This window comes from Drosophila santomea, unplaced genomic scaffold (assembly GCF_016746245.2).
Source record: "Drosophila santomea strain STO CAGO 1482 unplaced genomic scaffold, Prin_Dsan_1.1 Segkk12_quiver_pilon_scaf, whole genome shotgun sequence".
Lineage (NCBI taxonomy): Eukaryota > Metazoa > Arthropoda > Insecta > Diptera > Drosophilidae > Drosophila > Drosophila santomea.
The window spans coordinates 223,835-248,423 of NW_025318945.1; the positions used below are offsets into that span (position 1 = coordinate 223,835).

Here is a 24,589-nt window from a genome sequence, read left to right on the forward strand (position 1 = left end):
TTATTATTTCAGTTACGCTGCGCCGCAGCCAAGAGGCGGTCACACTAATGAAATAAGAGTTCCGTGAACTTTGAATGTCTTATTCCTGTTTATATTTTACGGAATTTATCGAGGGAACTATATGTTCCCTGTACTATCGAAATTCCTTACTTACTATTATATCTTTTTTCATTATCACTCTGTGCTCTTAATTCGGATTCCGCTCCTTTCTTTCTAATTTCTTTCAAGTCTCTAATTTCACTAAGGTATCTAACGCTTCTATTTTTGTCTTAACTCATCAATAACTTTCCCCTTTTGCTCAGTTCCAAATTATACTTCTTTGTTTGGTATTATTAAAAAAAATGGTACATCTTCAATAATAGTTATCTACCGGTCCATTATGATCGATGTGTAGGAGGGAAGCAATCCCCTCTGCGTGTCACCAACGGTCACACCTCTGTTTTGACGGGAGCAGGTCATGTCAGTTTAAATGCTACTGCCACAACAACGACGCAAGGGAAGCTAAGCCGCTCAGGTGTCATTGTCGATATAGCTTCGGACCTGGAGAGCGTGCAGCTCTCTAAAGAAGAGCAGGAAAGCCTTCTCCGCTCGCCGAAACCAGGCACCAGATCCCCGGGCAGGGACGGGCCGAAGCGTTCAAGCGAGGGGATGAAGGCTAAGGCGCAGTACAAAGCCGCCCTTCGCATCCTGAGCCGGCTCAAGGGAAAAGCCGCCCTATCCCCACAGGGGAAGGCAAAGCTTACCTGGGCCGAGCAAAGGGTCGCAGAGGGCAGGCTGCACTTCGCCAACCTCCCTAACATGGCATCCACGGGCGGATTCGCCAACAAGGTGGAGGAGTCGCTTGCCAACAAGAGTCAACGCTCAACCGAGAGAGCCAATAAGGACGCACCGGGGAGCAAGCGGCGACGCTGGCCGAAGGAGGCAGGACCAATCCCGTCCATTCCTAAGGCGAAGGTTCTCTTACCCATCGCAATCCAAGGAGACCGGGCGCTGAAGCTGCTGCAGCGACAGAGTCAAGAACATCCTCTATCCGAGGTACGGGAAGATGGCGTGGGGCATGGGAGCCTGTTCCTGCGCCTCAAAAAACGCCATCCCGAGAATAAGGATACTCACACCCTGAAGGCAGGCGAGGTAGAAAAAGACCTAGGTCTGGAAACCACCACAAAAGCCGCCCTGGGACTTTCGCTGAACGAGGCGGACGAGGAGGACGGTAGCCTGACGTTGACAGTCAACCCGTCGAATGGAGATGAGCCTAGTAAGCATGCCACTGAGGGTGCTGCAGCTCAATCTTCATAAAAGCAAGATCGTGTCGGGGGAACTTCACATCACCCTGGAGCAAGGGTCCGCCGACATAGCTTTGGTCCAAGAGCCATGGATTGCCTCGGCAATGCCGTCGTCGGACATCATCGGTAAGCAGAAACAGAACAGCCGTACTTGTACGGAAGGGCCTGCATGCAAGCCTTATGTCTCATTACAGCACGGATGACCGGACTGTTGTGATGCTGGAGAGCAAGAGGAAGCGCCTTCTGGTAGCTTCCTGCTACAAGGCACATGATAGGACGGCCCACCGAAGGAACTCAGGAGCATGGTGGAAGCCAGCCCGAACGACCAGCAACTGATTGTGGGTGCAGACGCCAATGCGCATCACTGCGTGTGGGGGAGCCCCGACATCAACAACAGAGGTGAGTCACTCTTAAACTTTTTACTATCAACTAACCTACGCATAGCTAACGTGGGGTAAGAGCATACCTTTGTAGGTCCCACCTCCTCGAACGTGCTAGACCTAACACTCGTAAGGGTACAAAGTACTATGTTTTCAGAAAGGAGAGTCCTTGAGAGACCATCTTTCTAAGATCATAAGTACATACGAATTCGACCATTCTCCCAAACCAACCTCTTTCAGAAACCACCGGAACACTAACTGGGGAAAGTTCAAAAAGATAATCTCGACACGACTCGCGACTGGCCCGGGCCTAGTAAAATCCGCTGAAGACATAGAAAAGTCCCTAGAGACCCCCTCCAGGGAATTATTAGATGCGCAACGCGCAGCATGCCCGACATCTAGAGTCAGGAAGAGGACCAGGCCACCCTAGTGGAACGGTAATCTTTTGCTTCTACGCAATAACCTCCGAGAATTTTTAGAATAATCATATAATCAATGGGGAATACAAGATTCTACTCAGGGATTACAAGAAGAAAATACGCAGGGCACAAAGAAGCTCGTGGAGAAACTTCTGCTCCAATATCGAGACCCCAGAAACGGATAGACTCCGAAAGCTGCTATAGAAGCAGCCAACCATACAGAGTCAGCTCAAACGCGATGACGGACAGTGGACTGACACTAATGCATGCTCACTTCCCAGGATGCACCGAGATATCCGATGCCAACAAGCACCAGGACCACGTAACTGCAGAAAAGCATCTCCCAACAGATATAATATCCTCTAGAAGAATCCAATGGGCTATAGACTCCATTGCGGGAATAAAAGTACCGGGACTAAATGTAATATTTCCAGCCAAGCTACAGGTGACCAAAGAAGTGATCACCCCATGGCTACACGCTATATTCACAGCTTGCTTAAGCGCGGGCTATATCCCTATCCAATGGAGGACCTCTAGGATTGTCTTCCTGCCAAAAGCAGGGAAGTGCAGCCATATGAGCCCCAAGGCTTACAGGCCGACTAGTCTAACCTCTTTCTTACTCAAGACGCTAGAAAAGCTACTGGACATATACATCAGAAACGATGTGTAACGACTGCTGTCATCCAACAAGCACGCTTACACGAAAGGTAAATCAGTGGAGACGGCAATACACTCATTAGTAACCACCATTGAGAAAGCCCTGCATAACCAAGAATATGCTCTCGGAGTGTTTGTGGATATATCCGGAGCATTTAACAACGTGACCACAGACGCTATAATGGACCGCCTTTAAGCGGCCAACACGCCCCCCGCTATCAATTTATGGATAAGAAATCTTCTAAGCTGTAGACGGGGGTCCTGTCGCCTCTCCTGTGGAATCTGTTGGTAGATGACCTGATCAAGAGATTTGAATAAACGCTCACGGAGATATGTGAGTGGGCGAAGAAGGTAGGACTCACTATCAACGCGGACAAGGCGGACCACATTCTCTTCACGAAGAGATACAAGGTGCCGCTATGGGTCCCCCCGAAGATTAACTCAACCAGGCTAACCCCGAAGACACAGGTCAAGTACCTCGGAATTGTTTTAGACAGCAAGCTGACATGGAATCCCAATGTACCAGAGAGGGTTGAAAAGGCCACCATAGCGCTATATGCATCCAAGAAGATACTTAGCAGCACATGGGGCCTCTCACCCGCTCTAATGCACTGGGTTTACATCTATGTGGTGTGTCCAACTCTGATATATGGAGTCTTAGTGTGGTGCCAGGCCATGAAAAAGACGACATACAACAAGCTTATGGAGAGAACTCAGTGGCAGGCACTCTGCATAACAGGGGCGCTGAGGTCAACCCTCACAAAAGAAATCGAAACTATAATTGGAGTTGATCCCCTAGACATCCACGCGCAAATGATTGCAGGAACGGCTGCACAACGCCTAGTTGCATCAGGGAATAGTTGGTCGAGACATGAGCAGTATATCTGACCACATTGTCACCAGAACGTGCCCGGATGTAAGAACAACAACATTCATGGGACCAGACGACTGGAAAACAGGTCAGGACCATGCTCAACACCTCCAAATATACACCGACGGCTCCAAGATAAAAGGAGGAGTTGGAGCGGGCATATACTGTACAAACCCTGAAATGAGACTGTCGTATAAGCTACCAAGCCAATGCAGCATATTACAGGCGGAAGTATTCGCCATAGGGAAAGCGGCAGAGCTTGCGCAGAGCATTGACCGCCCACATGAAGCGGTCAACTTGTTCGTCGATAGTCAAGCGGCGATCTACTGGGTTCCCAGCCACCAGGGCATCGATGCTAATGAGACGGCAGCCGAACTTGCAAAGAAAGGCGTCGGACTGGCGAATGAAAGATCAGAAAACATTCCTGTCTCCCTTAGAACGCTACAAAGCGAACTGGAAAGACGGGCGGACACAAGAGCCAAAAGCAGATGGAGGAGAACTTCACCCATCTGCTAAATTTCAAAAATCATGTTCAAGGAGCGCCACCCAAAACTCAGCCACTACGTGCTGCATCTTCCAAGGAAAGAATGCTGACTGTTAATGGGAATTCCTACATGTCGCTGCCTAGCTGCGGCACACGCAGTCAAACTGGGCACCGACAACGCCAAATGCCGGAAATGTGATGAATTTGAGGCAATCGAAACCTTGGAGCATCTCATTTGCAAATGTTCGGCCCTAACAAGGGCACGAATAAACTACCTAGGCGCTCCGGTTCTGGCATCGTTAAAAGATGCCTCCAGGAAAAATCCAGGCGAACTACTTGACGCCGCGAAAAATACCTCGATCCTAAAATATTTCGAAAACCGCGTAAACATTCTCTAGGTCCATAAAGAAACATTCGGAAATGGCCAATGCGCGGCTCCGTGAGGGCCTTCTGACCTAACCTAACCTTTCTCTAACTTTTTCCTAATATCTTTCAACTTAACTACCTCAAAACCGTACCCTAATAGTTCTAATGCTCATCTCGCAATCCGATGGTTTAATTTCACTTTATTTAACGTTAACGTTAATGCGGTTTAAATCTCTTTCCCTGTACATAAATTCGAAATCTTAATACAGGCCTTATCCTTTGTCGTGGCTTTCGAGTAATAAAATATAGGGTGCCATTTCCTATATTATAACACTGCAACAAAACCTTGTGCACTTGCATCTATATATAACTCTATTTCATCCTTATAATAATAAAAACCTAGCACTGGAGCTTCCACCAACTTTTTCTAGGTGTTTCATTGCATTTTAACTCTTTTTCCTCAAACTTAAATTCTTTGTCTTTCTTCAATAAGTCAGTTTTGCAATAGTTGAAAAACCCTTACTGAATCTTCTGAAATATGCACACAATCCCAAAAAGCTTCTGACACCATGCACCTTATCTGGTACTGGAAAATCAGTAATTGGCCTGTATTCCCTTGCTTGTTATTAAAAATCCTAAATATTGAGCAATAATAAATCCATATTTTGCTCAGCTTGACCTACTGTATATCGTTTTCCCTCGCCGCATTCTTTATTGCCAACATTCCTTCGTCGTGGCTTTCGAATATTAAACAAGAGAGAACGCTATAGTCGAGTTCCCCGACTATCTGATACCCGTTACTCAGCTAGTGGAAGTGCGAAGCAGTCTTCAACACTGACAGTTTTTGACGGTTTGTGGGCGTTAGAGCGGGCGTGGCAACATACATCGATAAACTTGCGCTGCGTCTATGTCTCTGGAGTCTGTATGCTTAATCTCAACTTTCAAGCTTTTAAAGTTCCTGAGATCTCGAAGTTCATACGGATGGACAGACGGACGGACAGACGGACGGACAGACGGACAGACGGACAGACGGACGGACGGACAGACGGACGGACCGACGGACGGACGAACGGACGTACGGACAGACGGACGGACAGACGTACAGACATAAAGTATATATATTCAGGCACCCATAAACGTGTCTTTGACCCACTTCTGTAGTTACGAGTCGGATAGTAAAAATGTTTCGAATTTATAATTAGTTCTTAGGTCAATACACAGATTAAATCTTAGGTCTGCAATTTGTTTGACAGACGACGTTAGAATTACAAGCAACAGTTTTTTTGTGTCTTTTAAGGTGCAGCTCGTACCGCACCCTTCAACGTATACCGCTACGCTGACAACGCAACAGAACGTTTTATTTTTCGCTAATCGGAATTTTATACCGTTTTCTCATATACAACTTCCAACACTTTAATTTAAATGGAACATAGGTCCGTTCTCTGTTCTTTACTTGGATACTATATGCTTATGTCTAAGTATGTGCTTATGTCTCTGCCCTTGGCAGAGACGTCGCTCTTATGTACTAAGTATGTATTAAGTATTAACGGAATCGTTTCTTATGGAGTGGTAAAACATGCCGACACTGCATGTGTGTTCTTATTTTATGCCAATTAAGACATGCTTGTGCCTTGAAGAGGCTTACATACACATTGTGATTTGATGTGTGCGCCACATCTCCAGCCCTTTAAAAAAAAACGTAATTTTATAAAGTTATTTTAAGTAATATTTTGATATACTTATTAGCATTATTTATTATTAAGTTATAAGAAAAAGATATTATTTGTAAACAAAATTTTTCATCATCATAAATATGCAGGGGTAAAACGCAAACGCACAACTCAGTTTCTCGCTTTAATGTATTCGCACTTGTAGTAGCGTAAGCCTTTCACTGACTCTCTCCGTTCGCGATCTGCCTCTTCGCATGTTGCTAGAGAGCGATGATGCGAAACAAACTTATATACAATGTTGATATAGCAAACTGATACACAATGTGTAAGTTAACAAATCACTCAGTTGGTAGTTTAATATTTTGATAACTTTATTATCCGCTCTCCCGTTAGGCCGAGGGTTTAAATTAAATGGTCGAGTTTGTTAAACCCCGTAGTACAAAATTAGACTAAATTAAAGAGCTACCCGTTTCCCAGCTTGAGGCCTCTGCCTCGCTGAAGCGCAGTCTCCGAAGCGCGTGCTCCGACTGGGCTCCGGGCAACTGCCCTTGGAATGCGCCACCGCATATGGTGGCCTGCCATTCGGCAGTTTCTCTCCGTGAGAACCGCCTGTGCTAACTTCTCCCCTTTTAAAGTGGTCTCCGTCCACATCAGTGCCAGTTCCCGGTTTTGTTCGCCTCCTGTCCTTCAGGTGATGGTATCCGAGCCAGACGGTATAGCACAGTAAGAAGGCGATGAGTACGGCGAGTGAGTTGCTGAGGAGGGAGCCTGAAGTGAGTTCCTCCCTGAGGGTCCCTATGTGGTGGAGGCTTCTCAAACTTAACTCGTGGAGAAATGGGAGACTCAGCCGGTTGTTCATGCCGTGATGTTGACCGCGGCCATGGCCGAGACAGCGGGTTTCTTTTTCGAGTTTCCCATGTGGTTGATGAACCAGGTTCCGTTAAGTGCCACTCTATCGGAATAGGTTACCAAGTGGGTTCCTGATACCTTTTGTTCTCGTCCTTGACCGTCGGTTACGGTCATATTGGCGTCGTTTATGATCAGGGTGCCGTGGTCAACTACGGTGATTGGACCCAAGTGACCCCGAAGCGTGGAGCAGTGCTCCGGAATTATCTGCTTTGGTGCCATTTTGGAGCTCCCTGCAGAACGTCGCACCGACTGTCGTTCTGCATTGGCCGATGTTGATGTTTCGTGTCGGGCATTCAGTTACATGGTTTCCTTTCGAAGTCTAGGATCCTCTTATGGCGCTGAACTGGGGCATTCAGTTACATGGTTTCCTCTTTCGAAGTCTAGGATCCTCTTATGGCGCTGAACTGGGAAAACAGTTATCTTTTTACACATAAGCTTAGGACTAGGGAATTTAATGCGGAAATGAAAAATTTTGGAAAACATTAATGCTAAATAAAATAAATCTATTACGCTAATGTCAGTAGGCTGTCTGTCTTTCAATTCGCCAATATCAGAGTCGTCCAGTATCGCTGGACTTGCAACGTTAAGTTTAGCTAGGGTTAGGCCCATTTAAATATTCTCAAGATCTGTAATTACAATCCTATTTTTAGCTAAGATAATCTCTAAAAGGTGGGTTCCCTGTCTGCCTCGAATTTTTGGATTTGATTTGTTGCAGCTGCAAGTTCGTTTAGGCGCTTTTCGAATTTAATGTTTAACTCTGTTTTCCCTTCCCCCGTTCTTAACAGCTGTTTCTGATTGAATTTCACCTGCTCCCAATCGTTAAAGTCGGGGTTACCGGCGATAACTTTTAGTGCAGTCCCGATTAAATTTATGCTATGTGTTAGGTCCGTCATTATAACCGTGGTCCTGTCGGGTCAGCGTAGTCTTCATAAGTCGTCATGTTCGTCGAGTGCTGTACGTATCCGTAAGAATCCCAGATGACAATTTTGCCATCTTCTATTGGGATGTAGTCCGCGTTCGTGTAGTCATTGAGTCTTCTTGTCGCGTTCGTTCTAGCGGTCGTAAGTACGAGGACTAAAAGATAATTTCGTAGCCTAAAAAGAATATGAAAAAAGTCAATAATCTCTCTGGAGTGTTTAGCGTAGATTGTCCTTATGAATCAACCGCCCTTTAATAAGAACCGTGGTCCCCAGGTCTGCTTCGATGGTTTGTTCGGAGCAAAGCGGCGAAAGTTTGTTTCCCAAGAGCTCGTTTGACTTTAGGAATTTTTTACTTTGTAATTTTTACCTGTCTTCTCTTTATTAGATGTTTCCAAGCTCTTATTCTGTGCTTGTTAAATTTTCTCGCTGATTTTTTTCTCGAATTCTACTGGTGTTGAGTGTATTATTTTTATAGGGTTTTTGTCCATTACCGAATGTATGGTTCTATTATACCGGGCAGTTGCTAATAGAATTATCTCTGTCGTGTCGTTTATCCCTTTTTCTATTTTCAGGCATCGGGCTATTTCTGCCAGTGTGCCGTGAAACCGTTCTACTTGTTCGTTGGAAGTACTATGTAAAGGTGGTGCGATAGAAATTTTAAAATTGTTGAGGAGGACTATTTAATAGTTTCTGAATTTAGTGACCTTTCGTTGTCGCAATAGATGGTTTTTATGTTTGGAAAAAAGTTGGCTATATTTAATTATGGTGATGCCCTTGCCCTTGATGCGATTGCCTGTACAATGGCGAATTTTGAAATTTTGTCAACACACGTAAGAAAGAGGGTCCCATCTGTTGAGAATATATCGATGTGGAGTATTTCTCCAGCATAAGAGAGAATTGGCGTCTGTCCGATTTTATGTTTATTGGGGTGTCGACTATACTACATGGCCAAAGAACAGATCTTGCAGTTAGATGCCGTTTCCGTTGTTAGGCGAAGCATTGGGCCCTATTGTGTTCGGCAGTGGCGTTTTCCCTTTCTTCCGTTTTGTCTGTAATATGTTGCACCACATGTTTTGAATATCTAAATGTGGTATTTGGGAATGCTTCAATTAGTGAGTGTTGAATAAATGCTAGGATTGTAATTGTGCAATGTATTGCGTTGACGACTCCCGCATTCACCACATCTTTAATGGTGTTTATAAGGTTTTCCCGGTCGGAAAATCTTATTACGTGCCTCAATTTGTTTTTAAAGAGAATTAGGTTAATCACTCAAGAATTTTTATCTTCTTATATGTATAATGATCTGATTCCTGAAGCAATTAATTGACTTGTCTGTTGTGTCGATGGTATAGGTCAGTGCTTTTTCGCTAAGTATTGTGGCTGCGTCTGACTCGTATGTGTCTTTACAAACCGTTTTGCTTTGGCAAGATAATACGTCTGACTCGTATGAGTCTTCTAATGCGCTTACGTTCTGACGAGATAACGCGTCTGGTACTGGGTTTTCTTTTCCTGGCGTGTAAATAATTTTTGCCCCATAGTCTTCGATAATCCCATTCCAACGTTTTAGCTTCGCATTAGGATTTTTGTCCGAGATGGCGAAAGTGAGTTGTTGGTGGTCGGTGTAGACGCTCAATAATTTTACACCGTATATGTAATTACGAAGGTTGTTAAGCGCCCAAACTACGGCAAGAATCTCTCGCTCGTTGGTTGCAAAATTTTTTTCATTATCACGCAGCGTGCGCGATATCATTGTAATTGGGCGCTTGTCTTGGGATAATACGTCTCCAAGTCCGACCCAGATGCATCCGTCGTTAAGTCGAAAGGTTTTTTGAAGTCTGGGTATGAAAGAAGAACATCTTCTGATGCCAGTATCTCTCTTAGCCTCTTAAATGTTGTAAACGCTTGAACCAACTCCGGTGCGACGCTTTGCTTAATTAAGTTTCTCTTTATTATCGACTTTACTCTCCAAGAACCAGCGACCGAATGCCGCGCTTTGCTTCTTCGTTTTACTTATGCTCTCTCATGCGTGTCTGTATGCGTGAGAGCTAGGTGTATGTACATTGTTATCTCTTAAAGCTAGCTTATAAGTAAGAGCGGGACAACAGTATTGTTCTTACTTATAACGGGGATATGATCGTATACTTCTCTCTGCCACCATGGGCTTCATACGTTAACCTAAACTACTACATGATACATACATGGTACTGTGGGCCTAAAGGGTATCTACTACAACTCGGCCGTCCTGACTAGCTGATCCTCTGATCATGGTTTACATTTTTTTTGTCTGTAGTTACATATATAATGATTTTGTATCTTAAATATTTATATAATTGCACGTACTATATATGTTTGTTGACCTTGTTAACAGTGTTTAATTGTGTGTTCGTTTATTTTTCTTATTGCCTATCCAATTGAAATGGAGTGGGCGGAATTAGTTGTTGTTGCTGCGGCTGCTGCTGCGAAATCCTCCAGAAGTTAAACGCCCGGGATCGACTTCAATTTTTGCACTTTATTATCGCACTTGTAAATTAAGACTAACTTAAAACTAAGGAAACACCGCGGGACCGCGGAGTGGTGAATACCTTGCGGGAAGGAGGGAGAGCGAGAGGAGAGATGGAGAGCGCGAGCAGCGGTGCTTGCGAGCCGTGGAGGAGCTTTGAGTACAAGCATTGGCCGCTTACACTGCCGCTCAACTGTTTGCGCCCTTCTGGCGTGAACATTCATCCCCCCCCCCCCCCTTGCGTAGGCAAAGGTATCCCTGGCCGGCTAGACAGCAGGATCGGCCTCTTCATTCCGTGCACGCTCCAGAAACGGTCCATCCGAACATCGTGTTCTGCGCGACGGGCAACCCATCCTCAATTTTAAGAACCCCGGTTGGATCAGATTGGCATATACATCTGATCCCAACACGAGGGAGATGGAGGCCGGCCGGTAGAAGCGCTCGTCCGCGAGCCGAACACCGTCAAACTTGGCCCTTGCGCAGTCGATCAGAGCTCGGATGGGTGTCCGGATCCTTAGGCTGGGTTCGATCTTCAGGACGACGTTGAGTCGGAAGGTGCTTGTTCGGGACCGGAGTGTCACCGAGCAGACCTCGTCGTCTCCCAGCCGGGTGATGGGCACATGGAACGCAGCCGCCAACGACCGGTCGATGCTGCGCACCGGCATGCATGGGTCGATCATGGCCCCGGTCTCGAAGGTCTTCGAGCCCGTGTCCAGCACGACGATGGCTGTAGGCAGGATGGGGACAGCCTTCTGCTGCCCCGTTGCCACCGCCGGAGACGCGACGGAGACCTTCGGACACGGGCGATTGTTGGCGACTGGGGCTGGTGGCGGAGTGCGGGAAATCCGGACCGGACGAGGTGCAGCGGGATGGCGCTCTCTGCGCGTCGGAGCTGGTAGCGCTGCCGGGGTCGGAGCGGGGAGGACCTCATGCATGTGGAGGAGAGTGTGGTGGTCTCCTCCACACTTCTTGCATCCCTCTTGGCTGCGGCAGTCTCCTCCTGAGTGCTGATGGGCGAGGCAGTTCGAGCAGTACTTATTGATAAGTACTGCCCGAAGGCGCTTTTCAGCGCTCAGTTTGTGGAACCTCTTGCACTTCCGAAGAGGATGGATTCCAGAGCAGACTCGGCAGCGGTAGGATTTAATACCTCGAGTACGTCTGCTCTCCAACGACTGGGTGGCACGAGGACGAGGAGCCATTACTGTAGGAAGTAAGTAAGTCTGCCAATAAAAGAAAATAAAAAAGCTTAGTATGAGCCGACTACTATTTGGGCCCCGGAATGGGGGAAGTGCCCTAATCACTAGGAACGGAGGACCCTTTGTCCTCCATCGATAGAAGAATAACTTTGTGGACAGGGCATTTTATGGTGCCGCGAGACGTACGGATCTCAACGACTCGAATGCGGTCGTCGGCTCCTGGAAAGGCAGAAACGATTCTGCCGAGCCGCCATTCGTTTGGTGGTAGATTGTTCCTTCTTGACAACTACCATATCGTCGGCTTGGAGGTTCCTGGTCGGAAATTGCCATTTGTTTCGTTTATGGAGTTCTTTAAGATACTCCTTTTTCCACCGTGCACTAAACTGCTGATGTTGTGCCTTGAGGTGTTGCCATCGATTTATTATCGACTTGGCTTCGCCCTTTATCTCGGGTTCCGCCGTGGAAAGCAACGGCCCTCCAATAAGGAAATGGCCTGGTGTGAGGGCCAGCAAATCTGAGGAATCTTCGGACATAGGGGAGAGGGGTCTAGAGTTGAGGCAAGCCTCAATCTTAGCGAGAAGCGTCGCCAGCTCCTCAAATGTATATTTGCGGGCTGACGTCGATTTAAGGAACAGGGTTTTGAATCTTTTCACCCCTGCTTCCCACAAACCCCCCATATGTGGAGCCCCTGATGGGATGAACCGCCATACGAGTCCCTGATGGCTATATGCATCAGTCACGGACTCTTTGATAGCTTGGAGAAAGTCCCTGGAAATCAAAGTTGCCGCCCCCACAAAGGTCTTACCATTATCCGAATGGACCCGCTGAGGACAACCGCGCCTCGCTACGAAACGAGCAAAGGCCGCTAGAAATTTCTAGGTTGTTAGATCGGAAGTGGGTTCCAAATGGATAGCCTTCGTGGAAAAGCACGCAAACACACAAACATATCCCTTCGTTATTTCGTTTATTTCGAAAGGGACGGCATAGTCGATACCCGTGTAGGTGAACGCCCTCGAGAAGGAGACTCTATCTGTCGGGAAATCGCCCATCAGCTGTGTTTGGAGTCTCTTCTTGTAAATCGTGCAAATCTTACACGGATTGACCACAGCCTTCACCAGATTCTTGATTTTAGGAATCCAATACTTCGATCGGATCAGGCGTACGATCAATTGACTACCGCCATGAAGAGTAATCTGGTGGGTAAATTGGACGATGAGTCGCGACAGTCTACAGTCATAGGGGAGAATAATCGGATGACGTTCATCATATTGCAGGGTTTTGGACGGCCGCACGCCCTTAAAAGGCCGTGTTGGTCAATGAACGGGAACAAATTCACCAAAGGACTTGACACTGGAAGAGGCCTTTTCTCGGTCAGATGCTGAAGCTCTTGGCCATATGCTCTGCGCTGCCCAATGGAGGTCAGAGTTCGTTCTGCCTCTCGGATCTCTTCACTTGTAGGGCGTGAATTGGGCAAGAACGAACCTTTGCGGTAGCGTTTAAGGAAGCGTTGAACATAGACCAGAACTCGCAGGGCCTTGTCCAATTTGGAGAAACGTTCGAGAAAGTCGATGGACGGGGCCTTGACAAAATGCACTTTGACCGCGCGCTGCTCTAGCTCTGTCACTGGAAGAGTGTCGCTTTGTGCTGGCCATAGCTCTCGTGGCCCTTGCAGCCACTCTGGTCCGTGCCACTAGAGATGGTTTTCTGCCAATTCATGTAGGAGTTTTGTTCTTTGCGAACGTGTGCCCAACAGTCGACTGGCGTCGCCTGCGTGATCTTGGCAACTCTGTTGGCCACAAATGTGGTCCAGTTGCACGCAGGCTTTCGTAGCCAGGCTAAGACGATTGTGGAATCTGTCCAGCAGCGGATATCTGAACTGGCGGAGGGCATGTGCGGAAGGATTGCTGTCACCATTTCGGTTAACAGCACGGCACCACAGAGCTCTAGCCGAGGAAGGGAGACGGTTTTTACCGGGGCCACCCGTGTTTTGGCTGTAAGCAGGCGAGTCAGGATCTTTTGCCCCATCTCGACGCGGATGTATATAGCCGCTCCATAGGCTCTCTGAGACGCGTCACAGAAACCGTGGTGCTCTATGATTACCTCTCGGAACGCGGATCTGGTTGAGGTCGGAATACTCGTCTAAAAACGATTGCCTCCGCTGTCTCATTTCAGTGGGAAGCTTATCGTCCCAGCCTAAGTTCTGAATGGATTTTTGAACGGATTATGAACGGCGCGAGCCACCCGGCAGGATCGAACAACCTAGCGATTTGGGACAAAACTTCTCGCTTTGTATAGGAGGGTTCCACAACTATTTCGGGGGGAACGAAATAGAATTCGTCGGACTTTGCCCTCCACCGAATACCGAGCGTCTTGGCCTTGCTTTCGGCATCGATGTCGAGGAACTCGCTAAGAAGGAGGTGTTCGGCCGGGACGTCTTTAAGGACGCTTTTGTTGTTCGAGGTCCACTTTCTTAGCGGAAACCCGGAGGCACTAGGGCTGCTTGCAACTCTCGAATCGAACTTTGGGCTTCGTTTACGGAATTCGCCCCTGCCAGAACGTCGTCGACGTACATGTGCTGCTGGATGATGCGGCTGGCATTTGGAAATGGCACTTGGATATCCTCTGCCAGCTGTTGCAAGACTCGAATGGCGAGGAAGGGGGCGCAGTTGACCCCGAAGGTCACTGTTTTTAGTTCAAAGTCTCGGATATCTCCTTCCTTGTTTCGGAACAGAATTCTTTGAAACGGGGTATGTTTTGGGTCGACCCAGATCTGACGATACATTTTCGTAATGTCTGCACTGAAGACGTATTGAAAATAACGCCATTTCAGGACCTGGATCGTTTGATCGGATTGTAGGACTGGACCAGCATGAAGGATATCATTTAAGCTGGTCCCATTTGCCGACGGACTTGAAGCGTTGAATACAACGCGAAGCTTTGTAGTGGTGCTTTCGGGCTTAACTACCGCGTGATGAGGAAGATGGTACGAGGGAGAATTGTGAGTCGGCGAAACTTCTTTCATATGACCCAGATCCAGGTACTCCTGGATCACGCTGTCATATTGCTCTTTTAAGGGAAAGTCTCTTTTTAAACGATTTTCGTTTCTAAGAAACTGAGCTAACGCAATGGACCTTGAATATCCTAAATCGGATCCGGTATTCTCGGGGTCACGCAACGGGAGCGTCACCACGTACCTCCCGCTTGCGTCTTTTGTTGTTGTTTGGAGGAAGTTCCTTTCACAATAGGAGTCCGACTCTTTTACCATCTTTACTGGTAGATCCTCCACCTGCCAGAACTTGCTGAGAAGCGTGTCGAGCGAATCAGGGTCGCCTATTTGGTGCACCTGGGTCGTGAAGGATGCGACCCGTTTCGGCTTACCCTTAAAAATCGGCCCCGTTAGCACCCACCCGAAAATAGTTTCTTGGCCCAGGAGCGAGCCGCAAATATTTTGTCGGGTGCCATCCATCATTATGGATGGTAGAATGTCAGCCCCGATCAATACATCAATTTGAGAGCTCTCAAAAAAGGTAGGATCTGCCCAGCGGAGTGCGGGCAGGTCCTTCAAAGAATTCCGAGGGATCGGATAGGAGGGCAGTTTGTCTGAGAGCTCCGGAAGGACGTACGCTTCAGTGTCTCACTGTAGACCTGGCTTAGTAGGAGAGCGAATCCCGAAGTGACACAGCTTCGAGGATTTCGCGGAGACCGAATGATTTAACCCGGAGACTTGGGTCTGGGTGTTGCGGAATGGCAACTTGATGAGGTTGAACAGGCGTTCTGAGGCGTTTAAGGCTCGGGCTCGGTAGTTCGTCCCCAAATGGCACACGTCAATGGCGTCCGGCTGAAGTGCCGGACGCGAAAAAAGTTTGCACCGCTGAGGTGCTTGCCGATGCATTTCTGCTGGAGGGTCTCGGAGGTTGCTGTGTAGGGGGCGAGGTTGAGGAACTCGCATTTTCGGAATTTGGGGGGCTGCGATGCAGCAGCGTATGGTGCCTGCCCTTACATGTAAAGCAGCTGTGTGTGCTTGTGCAGTCACGTAGCTGGTGACCTCTGGCAAAACAATTCAGACATAGCTGCTTCTTTTTTATATAGCCGGAGCGCGAGTCAACAGACATTTGAAGAAAACGCGGGCACAATTCTACCGGATGGTTCTCCTTAGAACATAAGTCACACCCTTTCTGTTTGGTGCTGACCTTTGTCTCGAAGGATTGAAGCCTTTTTGGAACCGCCTGAGTCGGTTTCATATCTTCGATGGCTTCCAATGTCCGATACCTTTCGCTCAGGAAGGCATTCATTTCTTCCCAAGCTGGGATCTCGGATTTGGCAGTTAGCGACTGTTCGTTCCCATAAGGACAGGGTCTGCTTGGGCAGTTTGCTCGCGCAAAGGAAAACCAAGAGACAATCCCAGTTTTCTGTGGATACCTGGGAATGCTCTAGTGCTGTTAAACACCCCTGAATCGTGGATTGTAGCTCCTTTAGAGCATGAAGAGCCTCCCACGCCGAAGCAAAACCATCATTCGTGAGAGGAGATTTCGCCACGATGGCTTTTGCTTCGCCACTTGTTTTCGTAAGGAGATGGAATAGCTTCTCGACCGGAGTCAGCCTGGGGTTGTTTACGTAAATTGCCGTGAATAGGTCCCGGAAAGTGGGCCATCGGAGGTAGTCGCCATGGAAGACTTCCGTGTCGCATGGAGGTAAGCGGCAGCCGGACGAAATTAGCGGCTGAGAGGGTGCTTGCGCGACTTGAGGCGTTGCTCTGTCAATTGTTTCGCCAATTTGTGCTGCACATGACTCGTATACTGAGTAGCAGTAGTCATATTTGGCCTGGAGAATAGGCACTGTGTCGAGGGATCCTTCTTGGGCCATTAGGTCAGAGCATGTTTCGTACTCTCTTTCCACTTTGTCCCATAAGGCTCGCACCTGTTGCAGACGGACTTGTAACGTGTGTAGGGACGGAGAGGCTTGATCAGGAGTGTTGATCTTCGCATCGAAAAGGCTTACGCGATCGCTGACGGCGATGAATTTATGCAACGCTGCTGTTGCGGGCGTTGGCTGCTCAGAGGATGCCATTTTCTGTGTGGTTGAGCGTGTGACGCGGAGGAAATCTGTCCCGACAGCGGAGGGACTCTCGGATTTTCTCGATAGAGAAGACTCACTAGACGCTCGCGTCACTGGTCGGGAAATGACCAACCTAGGCGTTGTCTTCGAACTGGTCGATGGCAAAACCTTTGCTTTCGGAGTGGGAGTCGCGGTTTTGACCCTGGGACTAACGGACTTGGGTACTGGCTTACCGCGAGTGGATAGCGGAGATTGTGGGTTGAACTTTTGTTCTTTTCCAGGTGCGGGTGTCTTTTTTTTGTCTCCCTCTAGGGGCATGCTCAGCTATGCCCTAGGAGAAGGAAGTCAAGAAGGCCTGCACGCCGCAAAAAATGTGGAATTGAAAAAGAACCAGACACAGAGGGCACCCAAATCTGGATGGACAAAGAATCCCGTCGGAATTCGGGAGAAAGTTGCAATTGGGATCTGGAGATGGGAGCACAAAAGGAAAAAAAATCGCAATTTTTGTGAAATAAGCTTAAATGAAGCTAAAATTCAGTGTGAAAAAATAGCTAGGAGGATTCACAAAAAAAAAAAAAAAAGCTAGAGTGAAGTCCACAAGAAGATATAGCTATATTGGAGTCTAGAAAAACAATAGCTCAAATTTATAAAAAACTATGAATTGCAATTTCTAGAAAAATAGATAAAAAATAGCTACCAGCTGGAGTCTGGATAATAGCCAAGGATTTATAAAAAATCGCTACCGATTGGAAATTCCGAAAAAAGAAATAGCTAATATATGGAAAATAGCTATAAATTGGAATTTATGGAAAAATAGCTAAATAATAGCTACCACATGGAGTCTGGGTAATAGCCAATAATTTATAAAAAATCGCTACCGACTGGAAATCCCGAAAAAAAAAATAGCTAATATATAGAAAATAGCTATAAATTTGAGTTTATGGAAAAATAGCTAAATAATAGCTACCAGATGGAGTCTGGGTAATAGCCAATAATTTATAAAAAATCGCTACCGACTGGAAATCCCGAAAAAAAATAGCTAATATATAGAAAATAGCTATAAATTTGAATTTATGGAAAAATAGCTAAATAATAGCTACCAGATGGAGTCTGGATAATAGCCAATAATTTATAAAAATTAGCTACCGATTGGAAATCCCGAAAAAAATATATGAAAAATAACTATATATTGGGATTTATAGAAAAATAGCTAACAAATAGCTATGCGAAACATAAACCCCAAAAAAAAACAACAAACAAAAAGCCAAGTTGGGAGGCTGATAAATTTGGGTGGAACTGATAAAGAATTATTTTAATTTAGGAACCAGAAATAGGATCCAGAAATAGCTTGTAAAAAATTATTATTTGGCTTAAATAATTATTAAATAATCGGGTCAGTTTTTTCTTAAATTTTGTCGTCGGACTTATTTATTTTATTTTATGTTTCGATTCTAGGGTATTCTCTCGTCGCTATCCGGTTTTTTGTCAGGGCAATAAAGAACAAAGAGGAGACGAAAGAACTTGCACTTGCCAAGCCTATGTAAGTCGCGACTGTGTGTATGTATGTATGTATGTATTATTTATAGTTTAACAGGGGACTTGCAATATGTATTTATGTATGGAGAAACATATATCTATATGTAATGTAATATCGGAAGAAAAAAGTCAGGTTTTATTTTATTCTGTATGTCGAGATTTGTGTTTTATTTCGAGCCAAGAGATAAAATTTGTTCTCAGTTCGGTTTCGATATTATTTATTATTTTTGGTAATATATTTTATTTGTGTATTAAATTGGTTAAATCTATGGAGTGATTCTTATATATGTATGTAGATGTAAATTTTATTGGAATATATGTATGTCAATGGATATGTATGGGTATGTATATTTATGGGTATGTATAATTTTATGTGTATGTAAAATTTTGCTGAATATATGTATATGTATATTTGATTTAATTTAGTTGAATTTGTGGTTTGTATTTTATTGAGGCAAAAAACAGCAGTTTAGCAGCGGACGATAATAGTGAATTTTGGACAGTGTTTTAAAAAATGTATATATATATATGTCGAAGCGTCAATTGCTTCAGTGTTCTTAGCACCTCGAGCAGCGAGCCCCGTTCCCTTCGTTGGTGCCATCGTTCCACTTGTAGTCGTATCACAAAAATATCGTCTGTGTACTACGAATATTCTCCCAAGACTGCCTTCTCTCTTTTCATGCACGCTCGCTCGTCGCCAAAATCTGTTGCGCAGCTTGCTCATGACACACTTGCCATCCTGCTCATTCGCACACACCGCAAATAGCCAGTCCAGTCTCGCTCACACACTTCTTCGAGTGATGTACACAGAACGAACCAACGGAAGAGGCAAAACACCAAACACGTAGGCACGGGTCTCACTCAGTGAGAGGATTTACAGTTAGTCCTCTCGCCGACTCTCGGTGATATAAAGAATACAAGACAGCAATGACGGTTGTTCTGTTTTCTCTATTCTTCTTTATTACAATTTTGACACACACAATATTCATGTTGCTGTACTAAATTCAAATAATGCTACCAATGCTCCGACACGGCCAATCCTGACTTTTACACGTCCTCGTGTACAAATTTAGCAATTCATGTTGATATGCCCTGCTCAAGTATTTCTTCCTCTTTCTTAAAATCAATTCAAAACATAATCTTTACAACTAATTTGATATTCAAATCATACAGATGAATGTCCAGATAGCGCACCAAGTCTACCTATGTTTCTCGAAGAGGCCTCTTGGATTATGACGTTACACCTTTATGCGTCTGTTTCAACGCCAGTACCCTCTCTGGCACTGTCTCTCGCGTATGTTTCAACGCCACTTGTACCCTCACTGGTACCAATTGCGTCTGTTTCAACGCTAGTACCCTCACTGGCACTGTCTCTTGCGTATGTTTCAACGCCACCATTTGCGTCTGTTTCAACGCCACCACTCATCATATCCTCATCCATCTCCGCAGAAACTGTCTCGACCGGTAACGCCCTCAAACACTCATGAGGATACTTGTAGGTTCGCTTGCTTGTTAATGACTTCAAACAATATCGGTCTCCTTCAAGTAACTCGGTTATAACAAACGGGCCTTTAAATTTGGGATCTAGTTTGGTCTGATTTCTTTCTTCGCACTTGAGCAGAACATGATCACCCACTTTATGCTTTACAACGTTTGCCTTACTTCTATCGCTTCTTTCCTTATCATAATTAGCATTACTTTCTATATTAACTTTTGCTTGTGCTCTTAGGTTCTGTAGATTATCATATTTTTCTTCAACAATATTCGATAGCATCCCTAATGGTCTTACGTCTTTTCCAATTAAAAGCTGTAACGGACTAAACTTAGTGACCCGATTGATTGTGCAATTTATTGCTAACTGAACCTCTTTTAATGCCTCTTGCCACGAACGTTGGCCTATCTCCACCGCCGTTAGTAAACTTTTAAGGGTACTCATTACCCGCTCGACCTGTCCATTCGCTCGACTAGCTCCTGTGGCAATTAAATGCAACTCGATATTATGCACAGAGCAAAACTCCTTAAACTCAGATCCCGCAAAGCATCGTCCCTGATCTGCTATGATACGGGATGGAACACCAAACAAGGAAATAACTGCCTTCACTGATACTATACAATTGGCTGCATCTATCTTCAGAGTATGGTGTAAATAAACGTATTTTGTAAACGCATCTATAAGGACTATAATATACTCTTTTTGGTCGTTCTTGCCACTTAGTTTACCCGTGATGTCTATATGTACCGTATGAAAGGGTATTTCGATTTTAGGAATCGGATGCATTTCTTGTTGTATTTTCCCAGATTGTGGTTTCGATAGTTTGCACGTGATGCAATTGTCAACGAACTTTCGTACGTATTTCGTCATTCCTACAAACCAGTAACAGCTATACACTTTGTCAAGAGTCTTTTCCCAACCAAGGTGCATTATAGCCTCGTGAATGTGGTGAATGACAGCCCACCTATAAGACCTTGGAACTACAGGTAACCAACGGGTTCTACCATTCCTCTGAATTTTACGATACAGCAAACCAGCTCTTAACTCATACGTACTAGCAAGACTCTCGTTCAATTCATTGTTTTGTAGTTTAGAGATTAAAGATGTTATTTCGAGATCTCGCTGCTGTTCAGCTATAAGCCAGGTGTCACTCAATTCAGTTAAATCTACACGCATTTCAGGAGCTTTGGCAGCAAACTGTAACTTTTTCGTTATCGGGTTTCTTGAGAGGAAGTCCGCATGCGCCATGCGTTTTCCCTTCCTATACACAATATCGAATTCAAAAGATTGTAAATACAACCACCATCGATATACCTTGTCATCTAACTCAATCTTTTGTTGACTTGCCTTTAAAGAGTTACAGTCGGTATATACTGTAAACTTGATACCCTTCAAATAATGTTGATAATATTTCACTGCGTTAAATACTGCCAGGGTTTCCAAAAGATATGAATTATACCTTGACTCTGCTGGGGTTGTACATTTACTGTAGTACTCAATAACATGGTTTTTATCGTTTATCTTGTGCATGAGTATCGCACCATAGCCCACAGAGCTAGCATCTGTATGAAGCTCAACCGGATATTGTGGATCGAAAATTGTTAATACCGGGCTACGGGTCAATGCAAAGATTATCTCCTTTCTCACTGCTTCATGATTTTCCTTCCAATCAAAACTATTATTGTCTTTAGAAGTAAGACAAAATAGAGGCTTTAAGGTTTCAGAGAATTTTGGAACGAATTGTCGAAAGTATGATGCTAGTCCAATAAACTGTCTTAGCTGCGTGACCGTTTGCGGAGGTGGCAATTCAACTAATGCCTGCAACTTTCGAGGATTAGGTCTAAGCTCACCTGCCTCTACTTCGTAACCGAGATACTCAATTTTTGATTTTAAAAATGTACATTTTTCGAAATTAAATGAGAATCCAGCTTGAATGAGAGTTTCTATGACTGTCTGTAATCTTGAAATTGCCTCCATTTTAGTTTCGGCCACGACCAATACATCATCCATGTAAACCACAACATACGAATACGAAAGTGGCCCCAACGCTTTTATTATTGCCCGCTGAAACACAGACGGAGCATTCTTTAAACCAAACGGCATTGCCACAAATTCGAACTGCCCTTCCGGTGTAACAAATGCCGTACGCTCTATCGAATCTGGGTGAATAGGTATTTGGTAGAATCCGCTGGCCATGTCCAGACAAGAAAAATACCTTCCCCTACGCAACCTTGCAATTTGATCCGAGATAAGAGGCAATGGGAATTTATCCGACACTGTATTAGCGTTTAGCTCTCTATAGTCGACGCATAAGCGATCAGTTCCGTTTTTCTTTCTTACCAATAAAATTGGACTCGCAAATGGGGAACAGCTCGGTCTTATAATATTTGCCGTCAACAACTCGTCAATCTTTGCACGAACAGTTTGCTTCTCATCTACACTAAGCCTATATGGTCGCCTTTGTACCGTTTTATTTGGATCTATTAAACGAATTTCTAACTGACCTGTGTTAACTTGTGTCTTTGGAACTCCTGAGATAAAGTGTTGCATGTATGGTTTCAAGACGTTTATTAAACGGCTCTTGTCAGCTTCATTCAACTCTACATTTTCGTTAATACAATTTTCATATGTTTTGGGTTCAGTTACAACATTAATCAGTTTTACTTTATAAATGCAGAATCTGTCTGACTCAATCGTCACTCCGAAACCTTGACTTAAAATCTCCCTGCCTATCATGATATCGTGTTTCAAGTACTTGTCCATAATGACATGAAATAACATTTCCAGGATAAAGTCATTAATGGTAACATTGGTCAAAATTTGCGTAGAGCTACATACAGAATCGTTTCCAATACCCTTAAGCATTACTACATTATGAAGTCTTTTTCCAGAGAATTTCCCAGCAGCGCTTTCCTTAATGAGTGAACACTCGGCTCCGGAATCAAAGCAAAAATCAACGAACTCACCAGAATGAACGAGCACACCTTTTGGTTCCATTACCGAACATATGTTAACTCTCTTTTCAGTGCTTTGTCCAATCAAAGAGCACCCAGTAGAAATGTGTCCAGCCTGTCCACACTTATAGCATATTACGTTCGACTTTTGCTCTTTTGGCTTCATACCAACGCCTCCAGCATGCCCGCTCCCCGATGATTGTGATTCCCGACTTTTCTTCTGGCGGCAGTCTGCGATTTTGTGCCCTGACTTTCCACAATAATGGCAAATGATGTTTGAAAATTTCTGCTTCTTCCTTTCTGGCCCCAAAGTTGTGTCTGCCTTCGAAGTCTCTTGACGCTGCCCGATTTCGTATACCTGCAACTGTTGCTGCAATTCGCTACGCGACTTGATGTTTGTGGTGCACACAAGCTTTTTCAGTCTGCTGTCCAGTTGCGCAGTATGCGCAAGTACAACTGACACCAACAATTCCTCGCGCTCCATATTTTTCATTTTCGTCATTAGCGAAGTGACTAGGCGGCTTGCATACGACGACATGCACTCTCCAATCCCTGGGCGTCCTTCTAGCAGCTTGAGAAGTGTTGCTGCAGCTGTTTCTACGCCGACAAATCTTTGCGTAAATAGTTGCTTGAATTCAACCCAAGTCATGCCAGGAAAACAGATCTGTGAAAGCCATTGAGATGCATTGCCCTCCAAAGCTTTGCTGAGAGCGATCACAAGTGCACTACCCTCAAGTGGGTTATCAGTAAAAATCATGTCGGCCGTAATACTCCAAGCACATGGATCGGCGCCAGCAGCTTCGGGATTGTATTTTGGTAAAAACACCGTCTTTGGCTCACGAGGCGCTGCGCTAGCCTGCACTGTTCGCAGCAACTCCATAAAATTTCTATTTTGTTGCTCCAAAATTTGTCGCAACTCAGAGTTAGGAGGGTCGAATCCCACTTCTGATGTCGAAGCGTCAATTGCTTCAGTGTTCTTAGCACCTCGAGCAGCGAGCCCCGTTCCCTTCGTTGGTGCCATCGTTCCACTTGTAGTCGTATCACAAAAATATCGTCTGTGTACTACGAATATTCTCCCAAGACTGCCTTCTCTCTTTTCATGCACGCTCGCTCGTCGCCAAAATCTGTTGCGCAGCTTGCTCATGACACACTTGCCATCCTGCTCATTCGCACACACCGCAAATAGCCAGTCCAGTCTCGCTCACACACTTCTTCGAGTGATGTACACAGAACGAACCAACGGAAGAGGCAAAACACCAAACACGTAGGCACGGGTCTCACTCAGTGAGAGGATTTACAGTTAGTCCTCTCGCCGACTCTCGGTGATATAAAGAATACAAGACAGCAATGACGGTTGTTCTGTTTTCTCTATTCTTCTTTATTACAATTTTGACACACACAATATTCATGTTGCTGTACTAAATTCAAATAATGCTACCAATGCTCCGACATATATGTATATGCGCTTGGATACCAGCGGATCACCGTGAGACGAATTAGGGGGCCGGTATTGGCAAAGTGCTTGTTTATGCACTTAAAAAAAAGAAGTAATCACGGTGGCTGGGCGCATGTACTTATATATTTTCACTTAATTTTCACTTTTCACTTAATACGGATGGACGGAAAGAATAAACGCCGTTGGAAAAACGAAAATGGCGACCACGGACGGAATAGTATTTAAAGCCGTACTTATCTTGATTTTTCCGCAAGGAGCGCTGGCAGGATCAGGATGTGTCGCGGACTCGAAGGACCATGAAATGGAGTGGGCGGAATTAGTTGTTGTTGCTGCGGCTGCTGCTGCGAAATCCTCCAGAAGTTAAACGCCCGGGATCGACTTCAATTTTTGCACTTTATTATCGCACTTGTAAATAAAGACTAACTTAAAACTAACATAGGA

The 24,589-nt window shown here is 45.3% G+C and overlaps 2 protein-coding genes across 3 annotated transcripts; one reads left to right on the forward strand and one right to left on the reverse strand.

Annotated features, from left to right (window-relative positions):
• Nucleotides 1-288: 288 nt before the first annotated feature.
• Nucleotides 289-18,200, forward strand: LOC120457527. The gene is made up of 3 exons (XM_039645073.1): nt 289-1,409; nt 1,478-1,682; nt 18,166-18,200. The coding sequence occupies exon 1, from the start codon at nt 649-651 to the stop codon at nt 1,294-1,296; it is 648 nt and encodes a 215-aa protein (XP_039501007.1). The 5' UTR covers nt 289-648; the 3' UTR covers nt 1,297-1,409; nt 1,478-1,682; nt 18,166-18,200.
• LOC120457526 lies at nt 10,694-24,589 on the reverse strand. Of its 2 annotated transcripts, none has more exons than XM_039645071.1 (2): nt 24,382-24,589; nt 10,694-11,679 (listed from the first exon to the last, which is right to left on the reverse strand). In XM_039645071.1, the coding sequence occupies exon 2, from the start codon at nt 11,656-11,658 to the stop codon at nt 10,726-10,728; it is 933 nt and encodes a 310-aa protein (XP_039501005.1). In that variant the 5' UTR covers nt 11,659-11,679; nt 24,382-24,589; the 3' UTR covers nt 10,694-10,725. The 2 variants fall into 2 exon arrangements, with proteins under 2 accessions (XP_039501005.1, XP_039501006.1); XM_039645072.2 differs by lacking the exon at nt 24,382-24,589 and adding an exon at nt 18,811-19,471.